The sequence below is a fragment of the Emys orbicularis genome, chromosome 14 (genome assembly GCF_028017835.1).
Source record: "Emys orbicularis isolate rEmyOrb1 chromosome 14, rEmyOrb1.hap1, whole genome shotgun sequence".
Taxonomy (NCBI): domain Eukaryota; kingdom Metazoa; phylum Chordata; order Testudines; family Emydidae; genus Emys; species Emys orbicularis.
This window is the reverse complement of record NC_088696.1, coordinates 738,460-755,456: the sequence shown is the minus strand read 5'-3', so window position 1 is coordinate 755,456 and position 16,997 is coordinate 738,460. Positions and strand designations below refer to the sequence as shown.

Below are 16,997 nucleotides of genomic sequence, written 5' to 3'. Positions count from 1 at the left end.
GCCATAATTGGAATAGAAGGGGTTTTGGAGGGTTGATTTGTGATCAGAATTATTGTAAGCGAACTTGGCGAACGTCAGGAACCGGACCCGGCAATCTTGATGGTAGTTAATGAAGCAGCAAAGATATTGTTCTAGAATTTGGCTTACCTGTTCTGTTTGTCCATTTGTCTGGAGGTAGTAGACAGAGGAAATGCATGGGGTAATTTTCATGTGTTCGAACAATTCTCTCCAAAAGTGGGAGATAAACTGTGGCCAACATTTGTATGTAATGTCAGTTGGTAACTTGTGGAACTTGAAGATGTGGTCAAAAAATAAGTGAGTGTCGCTTTTGCAGTGGGGATCTTCTGACAAGGCACAAAGTGCGCCATTTTAGTGAGGAGGTCGATGACTATCAGTATAGCTGTGCAGGCCTGCGAAGTGGGGAGGTCAGTGATGAAGTCCATCAAGATAGAGGCCCAGGGTTGGAATGGGGTTGGAAGCGGGATCAGGAGGTTTGGCATGGGGGATCTTCATCTGGCAACATACCTCCCAGGAAGCTGTGTAAGATTTGATGGAGGAGAATAGTTTTGGCCAAAAGTAGCAGGAGATCAGCTTTGCTGTCTTCCAGTACCCGAAGTGACTTGCCAGAGGGGAATAGTGGCCTAGCTGGAGTACAGCTAGATGGGGTCGTCTGTTGGTGACATAAAGGCAATCCTTCAACCAGAGTTCCTCGTTTTTGACCAAGAAGTTTGGATCAGAATTGGCTGACGTCCATGTCACTGCAAGCGGATCATTGGGCAATGTGAACTTCACAAGAGCCAGAAGATTGGTATGTCCAGCACATTTATAAAATGGCAGGGCTTCAATACAGTGGCAGGTTTGGGACGGTTATCTTCCTTATCTAGGTTTTCGCCCTTGTGAGATAATGCATCAGGTTTGCCATTTTGGGTACTGGGTTGGTAGGCCAGGGTGAAGTTAAATCTAGAGAAGAAGAGGGACCAATGTATCTAACGTTGGGGCTTTTGGATATGTTCCAGGTTTTGTCTGTGGACACCTGGACTGGAAAGGGTGCACCTTCTAGGTGGTGGCATGACTCCTGAAATGCAGTCTTGATGTCTAATAACTCCTTATCGTAGATTTCATAATTTTGTTCCTTGGGCGTCAGCTTCCTAGAATACAAGGAACAACGGAGGAGGTCATTCATGATGACAACGGAGGAGGTCATTCAACGGAGGAGGTCCATGATGCTGAGATAATATAGCCCCAATCATGTAACTGGAGGCATCTGTTTCAATGACAAAGGGTTTAGATGGATCCAGGTATATTAGGATGGGGGCAGAAGTAAACGCTTTCTTAACCTGATTAAAACCCATTTGGGCTTCTGGAGTCCAGCTGAAAGCAGATTTCTTCCATAACAGCTGAGCAGGTGGAAATACCAATTGTGAGATAACTTGAATGAATCATCTAGAGAAGCTGGCAAGCACTAAGAAGCACTGAACATCGCAGATGTTCTTGGGGATTGCCCAACTCAAAACTGCAGAGATCTTTTTGACATCCAAACTTATTCTGCTGGGAGAGATGCAACGTTCCTTCTAATTTTTCCATCCATGTGCGGAATACATTTAGTTACGTGCACTGAGGTAATGTGCAGGTGTGCGCCATCAGTAGAAACAAAAAACCTAGATATAATATAGGTTTTTAAAAAGTTACCATAGGGATAATTATTCCAGCCAGGAGAGGTTAGGCATTTTAAAACTCACTAGTCAAAGAATTAAATTTTAGTGTAAGACAGAAATAAAAATTATGAAATGCATTGACCAGTCAAAAACCTAAAATAACACACTTTGAAAGAATAAAATGACAGAGAATATATGTGCATTGCAGGAAGTACCAAGAAGTAACAACAATAACACAAGTATGTGTTGAGAGGTGAGTGTAAAAGACTGTGTGTGTGTGTGTGTGTGTGTGTGTGTGTGTGTGTGTGTGTGTGAGAGAGAGAGAGAGAGAGAAAGACACTCTCACAGTGTGCTGGCTGCTGGGGAAGTTTCTGAGAGATGCCATGCACTACCTCTTTGAGGCACTCACTGAAAGTTCTCCTGCTCCTGAGCCCTGCCCCCCGCCCTTGCTCTGGGGAGATGAGGGAAGTCTCTGAGACCATGCGCTGTCTCTAAGGCCCTCACTCACCACCCGGAAGGTTCATTCAGATCTCAGACTACAGCGGCTCTCTCCTGCTCCCAGTCCTGAGCCCTGTCCCCTCTCTCCTGCTCTGTGGAGATGGGGTTTCAGGGGCAGGGGAAAGGGGTGACATCAGCACCTCCCCTCTCCCCTCCGCTCTGCACAGCTAGCAGGAGGGGCTCACGAGCAGCTGCAGGAGCAATGTGGCTGCAAAGCGAGTGGCGAGGGACACCTGAACACACGCTGCCGGATGTGCGCAGCTCTGCTAATTAATTAGCATAGAGGAAACATAAGGGAGATGGTATACCTAGGGCTGTCGATTAATCGCAGTTAACTCATGTGATTTAACTAAAGAAAATTAATCGCGATTAATTGCAGTTTTAATCGCACTGTTAAACAACAGAATACCAATTGAAATTTATTAAATATTTTGGATGTTTTTCTACTTTTTCATATATATTGTATTCTGTGTTTTAATTGAAATCAAAGTGTATATTATTTTTTATCACAAATATTTGCACTGTAAAAATGATAAACAAAGTAAATAATATTTTTCAATTCACCTCATACAAGTATTGTAGTGCAATCTTTGTCCTGAAAGTGCAACTTACAAATGTAGATTTTTGTTCTGTTACATAACTGTGCTCAAAAACAAAACAAAGTCCACTCAGTGCTACTTCTTGTTCAGCCAATTGCTAAGACAAACAAGTTTGTTTACATTTATAGGCGCTAATACTGCCCTCTTCTTATTTACAAAGTCACCAGAAAGTGAGAATAGGCATTTGCATGACACTTTTGTAGCCAGCATTGCAAGATACTTACATGCCAGATATGCTAAACATTCGTATGCCCCTTCATGCTTGGGCCACCATTCTAGAGGACATGCTTCAATGCTGATGACGCTTGTTAAAAAATAATTCATTAATTAAATTTGTGACTGAACTCTTTCGGGAAGATTGTATATCCTCTGCTCTGTTTTACCAGCATTCTGCCATATACTTCATGTTATAGTCTCAGATGATGACCCAGCACATGTTGTTCATTTTAAGAACACTTTCACTGCAGATTTGACAAAATGCAAAGGAGGTACCAATGTGAGATTTCTAAAGATAGCTACAGCACTCAACCCAAGGTTTAAGAATCTGAAGTGCCTTCCAAAATGTGAAAGGGACGAGGTATGCAGCATGCTTTCAGAAGTTTTAAAAAAGCAACACTCCAATGGAGAAACTACAGAACCCGAGCCACTAAAAAAAAAAAAAAAAAAATCAACCTCCTGCTGGTGGCATCTGACTCAGATAATGAAAATGAACATGTGTCGGTCCGCACTGCTTTGGATTGTTATTGAGCAGAACCCGTCATCAGCATGGACACATGTCCCCTGGAATGGTGGTTGAAGCATGAAGGGACATATGAATCTTTAGCGCATCTGGCACATAAATATCTTGCGACGTTGGCTACAGCAGTGCCATGAGAAAGCAGGTGACATTGTAAACAAGAAGCGGGCAGCATTATCTCCTGCAAACATAAACAAACTTGTTTGTCTGAGCGATTGGCTGAACAAGAAGTAGGACTGAGTGGACTTGCAGGCTCTGAAATTTTACATTGTTTTATTTTTGAATGCAGTTTTGGTACATAATTCTACATTTGTAAGTTCAACTTTCATGATAAAGAGATTGCACTACAGTACTTGCATTAGGTGAATTAAAAATACTATTTCTTTTGTTTTTTTTACAGTGCAAATATTTGTAATCAAAAATAAATATAAAGTGAGCACTGTGCACTTTGTTGTAATTGAAATCAGTATATTTGAAAATGTAGAAAACATCCAAAAATATTTAAATAAATGGTATTCTATTATTGTTTAACAGTGTGATTAATTGCGATTAATTTTTTTAATTGCTTGACAGCCCTAAGTATAACCCAAGAAGTTCATAGAGGTGCAATCAAATTCACATTTTTCAGGTTTCCCATACAGACTGTGCTTGGAGAAGTTCACGTAGTAACTGTTGGGTTCTCTAAAAAAAATAAGGATGTCTAGATAGATTATGATAAACTGGTTCAGAACATCTCTGAAGATATCATTGACCACGTGCTGGAATGTGGCAGGGGTATTGGAGAGACCAAAAGGCGTGACAGGGTATTCAAAATGTCAATATCAGGTACGAAAAGCTGTTTTCCATTCATCGCCCTCTCGGATGTGGACTAGGTTATAGGTGCCACATAGGTCGAGTTTAATGAAAATTTTAGCCGGGCTGACTCTATAGTGGTTCATTGATCAATGGGAAAGGATATTTATTTTTGATGGTGATACTGGTGAGCACTCGATAGTCTACGCAGAGGCGCAGGGTGCCATCTTTTTTTTTTTTTTAAACAAAAAGGATTGGTACCCTGGCAGGGGATGTAGAATAATGGATAAAATTGTTTGCTAGATTTTCCTCAAGGTACTCCTATAGGGACCAGACTTCTCATGCTCTCTAGGAAATGCACGGATTGTGGAGGGAGAGCCAGCGAATGCCAAGCACAGTTGGGAACAGGAATGAGCAGGGTTAAATTGCAGGGCTTCCTGGTGGTCTTGAATTACAGTTCAGAGAGATGCAGTCTCACGGATGACAGGGTCTGAGGACAGCAAGCTGCCATCAATTGTCTCCTCCAAGTTGGGGGCAAACTTCCATTGCATTGGTAGGTGGTTAGTTTTAGCAAATCCAGTGTCCATGAAATGGCCAGAAGCTCGAGTCTATCGGAGCAAGCTGGGTGCAGCTCACCTCAGGTGTAGACAGGAACCAAAGTCAGAGCTGCACTTGAAGGTGGGATTGGCCATTGTCCTTGGCGGTTAGGATACACACAGGTAGCAGAGGAGTTCTGTTTGGGGAATCCAATCCTGTCATTCTGTCTGGTTGCATTCCCTCTAAGGAGGCTGAACCTGCCCATTTTCCCAGACCAGTCCTGAGACAGGACTTGAGGGGACACTTGGTGGCAAAGTGGCCTCGTTCCCCACAGTACAGGCAGAGGTCATTCAGATGACGATATTCCTTCTCTCGATCTGAGGCGCGCCGTCTTGTCAGGTCTACCTGCATGGGTTCGGGTCCAGCAATTGCCTGTGTGTGTGTGTGTGTGTGTGGCAGGAATGGGACAAGACTAGGCAGGGACCGAGTGTGTACCTTCCTTCTTTCCTGGCATCACTCAAACAGTTGTCAATTTGGATACATAGCTTAATGTAGGGCAGTAGTGCTGTGGAGGTATCAACCTGGGCCAGTTTGTCTTTAATCTCATCGTTCAGGCCTAGATAGAAATGATAAATCTGTGCTGCTTCATTCCAGGCCATGTCTGAGACCAGATGACGGAAGTGGGTGGCATAGGTCGCAACAGGACGGGGGCCTTGTTTGAGTGACTGCAGGGTAACTTTGGTGGAGCGGGCACAGTGTGGGTCATCAAACATGAGTGAAAAGACACGAACGAATTCATCAAAGTCATTGAGAATCAGGTCTCCTTGCCCAATCCAGTGCTTTGCCTGTCAATACGCTGGTGATGATTCCTACCTTGGTCTGGTTGTTTGGGTACACGGGTGGGCCCAACAGAACAGCAGATGACATTGACTGAGGAGCCCATGAAATGTCTGATGGTTCCCGTCAAATTTCTCTGATAGTGGGATCTTTGGGCTGTTGTGCCTGATGGCACGAGAGAGCCTGGGACCTGCGAACATAAGAAGGCATTTTTGCGTTGTAGCTAGGCCACTTGATTCTGGAGACCTTGAACTAGTTCTGCCATATCAGTGGCAGGATTGCCTGGAGACTTCATTTTAATTGTAGGGGGTACCTGCTGGCATAGGAGATCCATCTTCGCCACTGAGCCCAACTGGGTCTGCTCAAATTGTCAGAAACTGGAATGGGGATGGTCAAGCATAGTGGTTGGAGCTGGAATCAGGAGTCCAGGGCAGAGTTGGAGTGAGGCTGGAGCAGGAGTAGGGCAGCAGCAAGAGCAGGGCTGGAGCATGACTAGGTATAGGGAGAGAATAAGAGCAAGGCTGGAGGAGTCTGTTGCCACTGTCAGGCAGGAGTGAGTTCCAAGCCCTGGAGTGACATTGAGCAGACTAAGGACATGTCTACACTACAAAATTAAGTCAACGTACAGCCACCACAGTAATTAAAGTGGTGTTTCACATCCACACTGTGCTGCTTCTGTTGGCAGTGTATGTCCTCATCCGGAGCGCTTCCACTGATTTAACTGTGTGGGGCATTGTGGGACGCGGGCAGTGGGGCTCCAGCTGTTAGCCCTGTGCAGGGATGACAAACAGGCGATGTATGTAACGCGTCGCCCTACTACATCGACCGAAGTGCTACGCCTCTCGTGGAGGTGGCATTATTGTGTCGATGTAGTGGGTGACTTACATCAGTGGGAGCTACATTTTACAGAGTTAGGTCGACATAAGTTGCCATACATCAACCTAATTCGGTAGTGTAGACCAGGCCTGAGTTGCTTTTCCTCCTGTGAGGTTTATATTTACCTGGTCTGGGAACCACAAGTCCAGTTCCAGCTTGTTGATTGTCTGGAACATAACTACAACGTTAAGCGAGGAGATACTGTATTTAAAAGCCGTTTCAAAATCTGGCTCAGTTTCTTAGTGTAGATGGGGCCTGTGTGCAGCTGTGATGTAGAAACATGCCAGCCATCAAACCTCCTTTTGCAAGCTTCGTATTCAGCGAATTACCAATCTCTCTTCTAAATTGTCATAAGAACATAAGAACATAAGAGAGGCCGTACTGGGTCAGACCAAAGGTCCATCTAGCCCAGTATCTGTCTACCGACAGTGGCCAATGCCAGGTGCCCCAGAGGGAGTGAACCTAACAGGCAATGATCAAGTGATCTCTCTCCTGCCATCCATCTCCATCCTCTGACGAACAGAGGCTAGGGACACCATTCTTACCCATCCTGGCTAATAGCCATTTATGGACTTAGCCACCATGAATTTATCCAGTCCCCTTTTAAACATTGTTATAGTCCTAGCCTGTTATAGTCCCAGACCAGTTAATCTCTAATTTAGCCTGTTTTAGGATATGGGTTAGTATATGTTTAAATGTTCTCTAGGGCAGTGTTTCTCAATGACTGGTCCATGGACTGACACCAGTCCCTGAGCTCTCCCTGACACAGTTTAGAAAGGCAGAAAGCCAGTGCCTAGTATCAAAAAGGTTGAGAAACGCTGCTCTAGGGTACCTCAAAGGTGCAGCACATCACCCAAATTGCCACAGTAAGGCTACACATCTTGATTGGGTTGTGATTTTAAATAGTTTACATTATTTTAATTACATTAGAACCTCCATTTTACAAACAGTGATCTTTTGAGCACCATATGGGCCATTTTTCTTGACTTGGGGCGGGAGAGTGTCACCTAAGGAGTGATATTGATGAAGAGCAAGTCAACATCCCTTCACATTGCAATGGCTGTCACTTTGCAGTGGTTTTGAAGAACAAGGAGAAAGCAGTGCAGTGCACTGTACCTGTTGTAACTTTGAGATGTTCCATTTTATGGACGTCTCAATTCCCAGTTAGTTTATATAATAGGGTTTCTACTGTGCAGATCTTTTCTGTTTGCCTTTAAATTCACTGTTATGATGGTTTTTTTGGGAGGAATATTTTATTTTAATATTTAAGATTATTTACAGCAAGACATTAGTTATATTGTCTTGTTTTTTATAGGTACATGTCTGTGGCAGGGTGTTGCTGGGGAAGCCTCCATCAGCTCCTGCTACTCCAGCCCCAATCAGGGGGAATAGATCGGGGCTGGGTAAATAGAATCATAGAATATCAGGGTTGGAAGGGACCTCAGGAAATCATCTAGTCCAACCCCCTGCTCAAAGCAGGACCAATTCCCAACTAAATCATCCCAGCCAGGGCTTTGTCAAGCCTGACCTTAAAAACCTCCAAGGAAGGTTTGCCCAATCACTGACTGCATCTGCCAGCCTCATTAAGTAGGAGCTATAAGGCTTGGAGGAAGTGAGTGGAAGGTGGGGCGGAGACCACGAGAGACGGGAGGCTCAGGGAGATGTAGGAGCCTGCTACTCTGTTGCTGACCAGGCCTGTGTTAGGCCAAGGCACTGTAAATAGCCTGTATATAGTAGGACACTGGTGGTGGAAAACGGACACAAATAAAGGGCACGGGTGTTGCACCAGCTTGGAGTGTCCCTGAGTCTGTGAGGAGCGGGGCCAAGGGGTTGGATACGCAAGGGCACGCCATGCAGCCCATTACAATGTCTTATTACAGAATTAACAGTTTTCATCAACGTGTTGTATATTGGCCATATATCATTACCATTTCTTCCCCCCCCCCCCCCAATTATTTAAACACAAACATAATATGATAAATATATATTTAACCATTTGTATTAATTTTCATTGTGGGAAGCTAAATGTTCCCCCAGTGGGGCAGGAGCGCACAGTGTCAGGAGAAAAAAGAGAGAGCTAGAGGAGGAGTGGTTACGTAATTCAGGTGTCCTCTGTGTATATCCTTCTTGACTATCCTATAACTATAGGATTACCATGTCTATATCAAAGCATCTCTGTGATTTCAGTATTTCTTTTATTTTGTTTTTGTGTGCAATGTATACTTTTACTGCTATCCATTTAAAAAAAAAATCTCTTGCACTGTTTTCATAATGTTTGTCTTCCACTACAAGATATTGTATTAATAGTTTTTTCCAGTGAGCTATAATAGTAATCGTCTGGGTCCACAAATTTAAGTTTGCCTTTTTTGGTATAAAGAGCAAGAGCAGAACTAGCTTCTTTACTCCCAGTTTGAGTCCTTTTAACATGCAGTTTCTCAATACAGTATGTGTCTTGAAGTCCTGTTTGAGTTCTATCTCTAATATTTTTTCTACTTTCAGGATGGTTTTCAATTTTTTTTTACCATCCAGAGTTCCCAACCTGGCTATTTTGCATTTCATATAGATATCCGGGGTAATATATATTTTGTTATATAGAGATGGAGAGACATACTTTATAGTATGTTATATAGTACTGAACTTGCACTAATTGATTAGTGTTAGAGCCAGTACTTATAATTTGCATTATCTGATTCCATTTGCAGTGGTGTTGTAGCTGTGTTGGTCCCAGGATATTAGAGAGATAAGGTGGGTGAGATGTATCTTTTATTGGACCAGCTTCTGTTGGTGAAAGAGACAAGCTTCCAAGCTACACACAGCTCTTCAGTTCTGGACTTGTGTAGCTTGAAAGCTTCTCTCTTTCACCAACAGAAGTTGGTCCAATAAAAGATATTATCTCACCAACCTTTTCTATTATTTTATTCCATTATTTTGCTGCTGTTTCATATTTACAGTCTATATTCCATAACAGCTTTATGCAGTTTGTTTTTTAAAAACACAGTCATGAGGTTATACATTCCAGCAGTAATCTTGATTGCTGAAACTTCAAGCACGTGTATACAATTTTCTAATACTGATAGCTTTAGTTTTTTTCTTCCCTGGAAGTTGTTAATAAAGTTAAGCAATCTGTATCAACTCATATAACACTTTATTTTATTTTTTTAATATATCACTTACATCTGTTTTAAGGGTTGTCCATCCTAATGAAATCCTTCCACTTATCAGAGTGACATTTGCCCCAACATTTAAAAACTTCCTTATTCTACCTCTGTTTGAAGGCACTGTTTTTTATTTTCAATATTACCAAGATCTGCTCTTTTTGTTTGGTCAAATGTCTTACATACACTCAATTAGTAAGTGCACATTTAATTAATAGGTGATATTTCATGGGTGCTGGAATTTTGGGGTATGAATCCAATATACAATTATATAAAGAGATTGGGTTTGTCAGTTTCTTTTCTCTCTGTATCCATGTTGGATTTTCTCTATTAGACTGGTATTGAAATGGATTTCTAATTTGTGCAGACCTATAGTATGCCTTGAATGATGATGGACGATGTCTTTCACTTACTGATGACTTCTGTGTCACCCTGTTTTAGTTCATGCCCATGGATCTCCAGTACACTTTAAGAGAGTTTCATAGCCATGAGAGGCAGCATGGTCTGGTAGCTACATCAAGAGACTTGAGTTTTGTTCCTGGCTCGTCTTCTGACTTGTTGAGACTTTAGGCAGGTCATGGGTTGCTTTTCTCCCTAATCTTTAAAATGGAGATAATACTAATTTAGTGAAGCACTTGGATATACTTGGACGGAAGATACTATACAAGTGCAAACTATTATTGCTCCCAGCACAGGAGTATGATTTATACTGATTTATCTATGTTTTTTTTGCAGTTGGAGTGCCTCAAACTTATTGCCTCTCAGAAATTCACAGACAAGCGCATTGGGTACTTAGGTGCCATGCTGCTACTGGATGAGAGACAGGATGTCCACCTTCTCATGACCAACTGCATCAAGAAGTAAGACTACCCTCTCCTTCCCCATCAACAAATGTGTGTAGGGATTTCAGAACCACAGTTAGGCTCCTGATAATAACTTTTTGGACGCCTCAATTCTCCACTGGCATTTAGTTTGAAAAGGGGGAACTTCAGTCTAGAAATCCCTAATGCCACTAGTAGTGCCCAGGCCATTTTTGAGTCACCTTGCGTGTTTGGTTGCTGCTAAGCTCCAGACTGCTATGGCCCTAAAAAGTTTTTGAAACTTGGTGCATATAGCAGAGAGCCATTTAATGCGTGGAACTTCCATGTCTTGGGCATTTACTTGGTGATGGTGTGTAATTAGTGGCTGAGAGAATGGAACATCCTGTCATTAAAACTTTCCTTAAAAGAAAAGGAAGCTAATATGGTTGTAATGGGCTTCCTGTAGCTGGTGGAGCAGCTTCTAGAGACGCTGAGGGGGCAGTTACCTTCTCATCTTGCAGCAGAGCAAGCCCTGATTGAATAATTAAGGGTAGCACAAAATCACTTAGGGCTCATCCACACCATACTTATGACTGAATTCAGAGGATCTGGTTATAACACAGCTGCAATATGGAGTGTAGACTGGACCTTAGGCTAAAGCCCTGAACAGTGCTGCAGCCATCTTGTACTGGTCCCCTGACTCAATTGTATTTATAAATATAGGTGGGCGCTTATAAGTTGTGTGACTCTAGGGTGTGACTCTAGCTCTACTCTGTTCTGAGAGTTTGGCCTGGTTGGGTGTGGTGTTGTGATGGGGCACTGGTTGGCTGCAGGGGCAAGGCAGCACCTTTCTGGGATGTGGTGTTCAGCTGGTTTGGAATCTCCCTGAGCTGTGAACAGTAACAGACAGGAAACTGTGAGGCTTCCATAAGGATGTTATTGAAGACGAGTAGGTTTGAATGGAGAGCAAGGTGTAGAAAATCAGTGTTTTCTTTTTGATGAGGCCTCCTTTTGCGGGGTGGGGAAGGGGGGAAGCCAGTCAGGGGAGAAGCCAGTCAGGGGAGCTGGGAGATTAAGATTTATTTTTTTTATTTAGATTTCTCAGATACTCTAGGCACAATCACAGGTGAGTATCTGAGAAATCTAAATAAAAAATTAAATCTCAGCCTCCCAGTTCCCACTGACTGACTTCACCGCTGCCACTGCCTGTCCCCCAAAAGGGGATCCCATCAACAGGAGAACATTGATTTCCTACATCTTGTTCTGAATTCAGATGTGAATATCTCTGTTGGACCAAGTGGTGGGGAGAGCAAAGGAGTTTGAACTGAAGACCCTTCACTGAAAATGCCTTGCCTCCAGCTAGCTCCCTTCCACTTACATTAGGGGGCTGATTGTTGTATCCCCAAAGAAGTCTAATTTTAGGGGAACAGGTACTGGGAGTTGAGTTGGGAATTGTGCATACAGCTGGTTTACATAACCTGGCATTTTTCTGACTATTATCTTTCTCTCCTCACCTTCCTCTTTCTGCTACCCCACCGCTTTGTCCTGTTTTAATCTAGACTGTAAGTTACTCAATGTGTCAACTGTCTTTCAGTGTTATGTAGGGTTTATAGTGAGACCGGATCTTGGCTGGAGACCCCAGTTGCTGCTGTGATACAAAAATTAAAAATAATTAATACACAAATCTTTGTGGAGGAGTTGTTGCCCATAGCACATACCTGACAAATTTGTAAAAACAAGGAAATGATCAGTTAAGCCACGTAGCAGCACATACCCTATATCCCATCCTCAACCTTATCATTACCGTAACTACTGGACACCACATGCCACAAACTTAACTCTGCCTTCCTTTTGCTTTTCTGCACATGTTCCTTTACCGGATTGTTTCCACCACTTTTTATGGGTGTTTGGTGTAGTAGTTCGTTGTGTTGGGAGTTTGGTGAAGATAGGTGTGCAGATAGGTGGTTAAGATAGTGATGGAAGCCTGGCATCCCTAAGGGAGCAGAGTTAAGGTTGCAGCAACATGGTCTGTGATGTCCAGGAGTTGTGGTAATGTAGGTGAAGGAGAGCAGGGTATGTTGTAGTAAGTGGCTTAACTTTTCACTTCCTTGCTTTTGTGGGTGTGTCAGGCATGCTTTGTGTGCAGCAACCCTAACTGCTTCACTACAGTGTGTGTGTGTTGAGGTTTTTATACTTACCTGGGGGTATGGGTTGGATGAGTGTGGAGGGGGTGGTAGGGAGTGAACATGAAAGGGGCAAAAGTACAGTTGCTGATAGAGAATATTTTATGCAGAGTTTTGTGTGCTTCTGGCACCCATCAGTCAGGTTTGTGTACCACCCCCACAGCTCCTCCAATCAGGCGTGTGTGCACAATGCATAAACTTTTCAGTGGTATCATGAATAGCTGCTTAAAAATTCCTGTCAATCTAAATAGTTTAAAACAGCTTTATCTGTTGTAGGAGATCAAGTCAGCAGACACCTCTCACCTTTTGAATGAATAAACAATATTTTTAAGATTGGTGATTGATCTATGAAAAGTACCTGACAAGGGGGAAAAAATCAGACAGAGCCCAAATTCAGAGGTTTCCCATTATAAATGTGTTCAGAGAAATCAAACTACACAGAAAATCCAAAGGGCATGGAAACTGTTTGTGAAATATCTTGCTGATAAACCAACTACTCTCAGAGAACAACAGGAATTTATGTCCTATTTTAAGCCCACTTTGGAACACAACCTTAATTATAAAGTCACTACCAGACACCTCTGTAATGCAGAGACCTTTATCAAACTGCTTTTGCCATTATTCTTTCCCATAGCTGGATCCCTGCACTTAGTCTCTGAACATCAGTAGATCTGGCTTTCTTAATTTGTTTTCAAGTTAGCATTTTTCCAGGGTGCAGCAACATCTTTTTCTTGTCCTGGGCACTTGACTATCATTCACACTGCTTCCTCTAGCCAAGATAATGTCATCTAGTAGATTTTAGGGGGAATCTGAGGAGATGTAGTAACATCCCATCTTTCCACAATTACAGGGCCAGCTGAGAGGAAAACAGAGCAGGGAATTTTATTTCCTATGTGGTCTCTGCCATTTGAGTCCCAGACACATCTGAGATCTGACTCTGACTTGGTTTTCAAACTGTTGTCTGTCAGGCCTCCAAGAGGCATTGCTATTTTCAAAACATTGTAAAACAAAGTAATTTAAAAGTAAGCGATAACTAAACACCCCTCCCTAAATGTGCATTATTGATCCATAGCAGGCAGACCTATGATTACAAGTATTAACTTGTATTCCATATGGTTATCTAGGATTATCCAGTGACATAGGTGATCACAGTGGTAATATCCAGGAATGATATCCAGTTTGCAGAGAGTTCCTGGGCAGCGGGGGGGCGCGTGTTGTGTTGTGTGGAAAAGTCCTTTTAGGTGACAGATGAGGAAGATTGTTGTAGCCTGCTGCACTGGGAAAGGCTTATTTATTGACTACTTCATGTTCCAGATTAAGGGATTTTAGTTCTTGAATCCCAAATAGTCTGTAAAACAAGTTCTCATAATTCCGCTGTTCTCTCTTGCTATTCCATGTGCTACGTACACCTCTACCCCGATATAACGCGACCCGATATAACACGAATTCGGATATAACGCGGTAAAGCAGTGCTCTGGGGAGCCAGGGCTGCACACTCCAGTGGAGCAAAGCAAGTTCGATATTACGCGGTTTCACCTATAACGCGGTAAGATTTTGTAGCTCCCGAGGACAGCGTTATATCGAGGTAGAGGTGTACATGTTTTCAGGGCATCTCCAGTCCACCAGGGAGTCTGTAAACTGCAGAGGCTCACCTTTTCTTTTTTTTAAACTTGGTCTTTAGGCAGGCCCAGCTGGGTGCATGACTCATCCTGCAATAAAACCAGGTACTTTTCGGGTGTTTAGGGCCTAGACTATCCTGTGCTGTTCTCTCCTTTCTCCAGGTAGTAGCTCTGCGTCCTTTTCAGGTAGTTTCCTAGGTGGGGTGAGGTGGGGAGAAGGGATGAGACAGTAGCAACTGAGGCTTCCTGTAGGCAAGAAGCTGCTGTGAATTCAAACATTAGTAGCCACTTAAGGTTCCTGTGGGCTGGAGTTTGGGAGACAGGAGCATCTTTGCTCCCATCAAGTATCTGAGGCAGTTTTGGTTGTGGAGGAAGCTGTGGCAAAAACATTTCTCTTGTTCAGTGGGAGACCGGTGGGGTGAAAGAGTTTCCCATACTGTCACTTATCTCCCCTCACCACCTCCAAGAATCTGTGCCAGGCTTGAGAGAAACTACAATGAAGTTGTCCATCAGCACCATGGGTGGTGGGTGGACCCCCTCTTTGGGGAGGCTAGCCCCCCGGCCCCACCCCTTCTGCCTGATGCTCCAGTCGCACCCCCCAGAGCTCCCAGTCCCTTCTCTCTACCCCCGCCCCGCAGCAGGAGCCCCAAACCCCCCACCCTCCCATGGCTGGAGGAGCCCCGGGCCAGCCTGAGCTGCCGCTGGAGAATGGGAAATGCGCTGCGCCTCCCCTCCTGAAAAAGCAGCAAAGAGTCCTGTGGCACCTTATAGACTAACAGACGTATTGGAGCATGAGCTTTCGTGGGTGAATACCCACTTCGTTGGGCGCCTCAGATGAAGTGGGTATTCACCCACGAAAGCTTATGCTCCAATACGTCTGTTAGTCTATAAGGTGCCACAGGACACTTTGCTGCTTTTACAGATCCAGACTAACATGGCTACCCCTCTGATACTTGATTCCCCTCCTGAGACCCCGAGCCGTCTGGCAGGAAAAGCAAAAGCTCTTCCCAAAGAATGCTCAGCTTTTACATGTGCCATGCAGGTTCCGGGGCAGCTGAGGAGATGGTATCTGCTACTCAGCTTCCTGGGTTCCTCAGTAATCTCTCTGGAGTCCAGTGTCGCTGCTTTTCCAGCTACATCCCTGAATGTACTCCATGAACCAGGCAAAGGTGGGGATGGTGATAGATGGGCCTCCCCTCTGTTAGCCCAGTACTCTCCAACTGGGATGACTCCTGTGGGAATTCTCAGCCATTTTTGATGACCACCCACGCCACGTGCACTTGGCATAGGCCGCCCTCTGGAAGCTTAGACAAGGCAAGGGCCCGCCACTTCAAACGCCGCCCGTTTCTGATGACTGGTAGCTAATGTCTAGTGGAATATGGCAGCGCAACTGTGCCAGTTCAAAGAGGTAGAAGACAAGCTAGTTCATGTAGAGAAACCTACCTGACTCAACACCTTCATTGATCTTCTCCTTTGTATTGACACCTGGGTGTGCAAGTGAGAGGAGGAGATGAAGGGAGCCCAATACAGCTATGCCCACCCACTGTGCACAGGCCCGAGGAACCAGGTCTTGAACTGATGTAGATGGATCTGGGTCACAAATGTTTGATCATGGAGGTAAAGGAAAGCCAGCAACTTAACCTTTGTTTCTACTGAAGAACATTGGGACCCTCACTTGCACTCAATTCCCCTGCAGTTAGCCAGGATCAACTCTGGTGCCACAGATAATTTTATACATGCAACGGTGGTCCAGACTCTACAAATTCTCCTTCAGCCCAAACTTTCACTGGACCTGGTAGCCACAGTTGATGGGTTACCCCGTCATCTGGTCCAGGAACCCAGAAAACTGTTCTTTTCGAGGTTGGCGTGGGAGATTGCTGCAAATTACAACATTTTGGGATCCGTTCGCTGCACTTCCCAATAATATTCGGTATACTGTGGTTGGAGAAGCATGACCTGCATATCTCCAGGAGGGGGAAGAGCATCAACATTTCTTCCTATTATTGCCAAAAAATCTGCCTGCAACCCCGCTGTGAGCCAATCTCTGAACCTCAGGGAGGGACGTTACCACTCTAGGGGTAACCTGGGCCAGCCAGAAAGAAATTGCCTTGAGCCCAAAACCCTGTCTCTCAAACAAATACCAGGAACACACCTGATGTTTTTGAGAAAAAAAATCGTGGACATCCTGCCCCCACACCAAGACCGTGGTTTGCACAGCCTTTCATAGACCATAGATTGAAGGCCCCATATGGATTGATACATAAACTGGCAGCAGTGCACAACTATATCCAAGAAAATCTTGAGAAGGATTTAATCTGTCAATCTACCTCCCCAGCAGGGGCCCTAGTACTTTTTATACAGAAGGAGGATGGATCATTGTGTCTTTGCATGGACTGTTGAGCCCTAAATCAGGTCACAGTCCACAACCAGTATCCTCTGCATCTTATCCTGGGATTGCTAAATCATGTGCGAACAGCGAGGATCTTCACAAAGGAAGACCTTTTGGGAGCTTACCACTTGGAGCATATAAGAGCCACCAATGAGTGAAAAACCGCCTTTCATGCCCAGTACAGACACTTCGCATATTCAGTAATGCTGTTTGGCCTGACCAATGCCCCTGCAATTTTCCAACACTTTGTGAACGACATGTTCAAGGACATATTGGATAAATGTCATTTATCTCAATGATATCCTCATGTTCTCAGAGAGC

The 16,997-nt window shown here is 44.0% G+C and overlaps 1 protein-coding gene across 1 annotated transcript in view; it reads left to right on the top strand.

Moving 5' to 3' along the window:
• AP1G1 (adaptor related protein complex 1 subunit gamma 1) overlaps positions 1–16,997 on the top strand; it is a 92,281-nt gene that overhangs the window by 27,713 nt on the left and 47,571 nt on the right. The window contains exon 3 of the mRNA XM_065416888.1: positions 10,421–10,545. Within this exon, the coding sequence (XP_065272960.1) occupies positions 10,421–10,545 (125 nt within the window). The remainder of the gene's footprint in view (positions 1–10,420; positions 10,546–16,997) is intronic.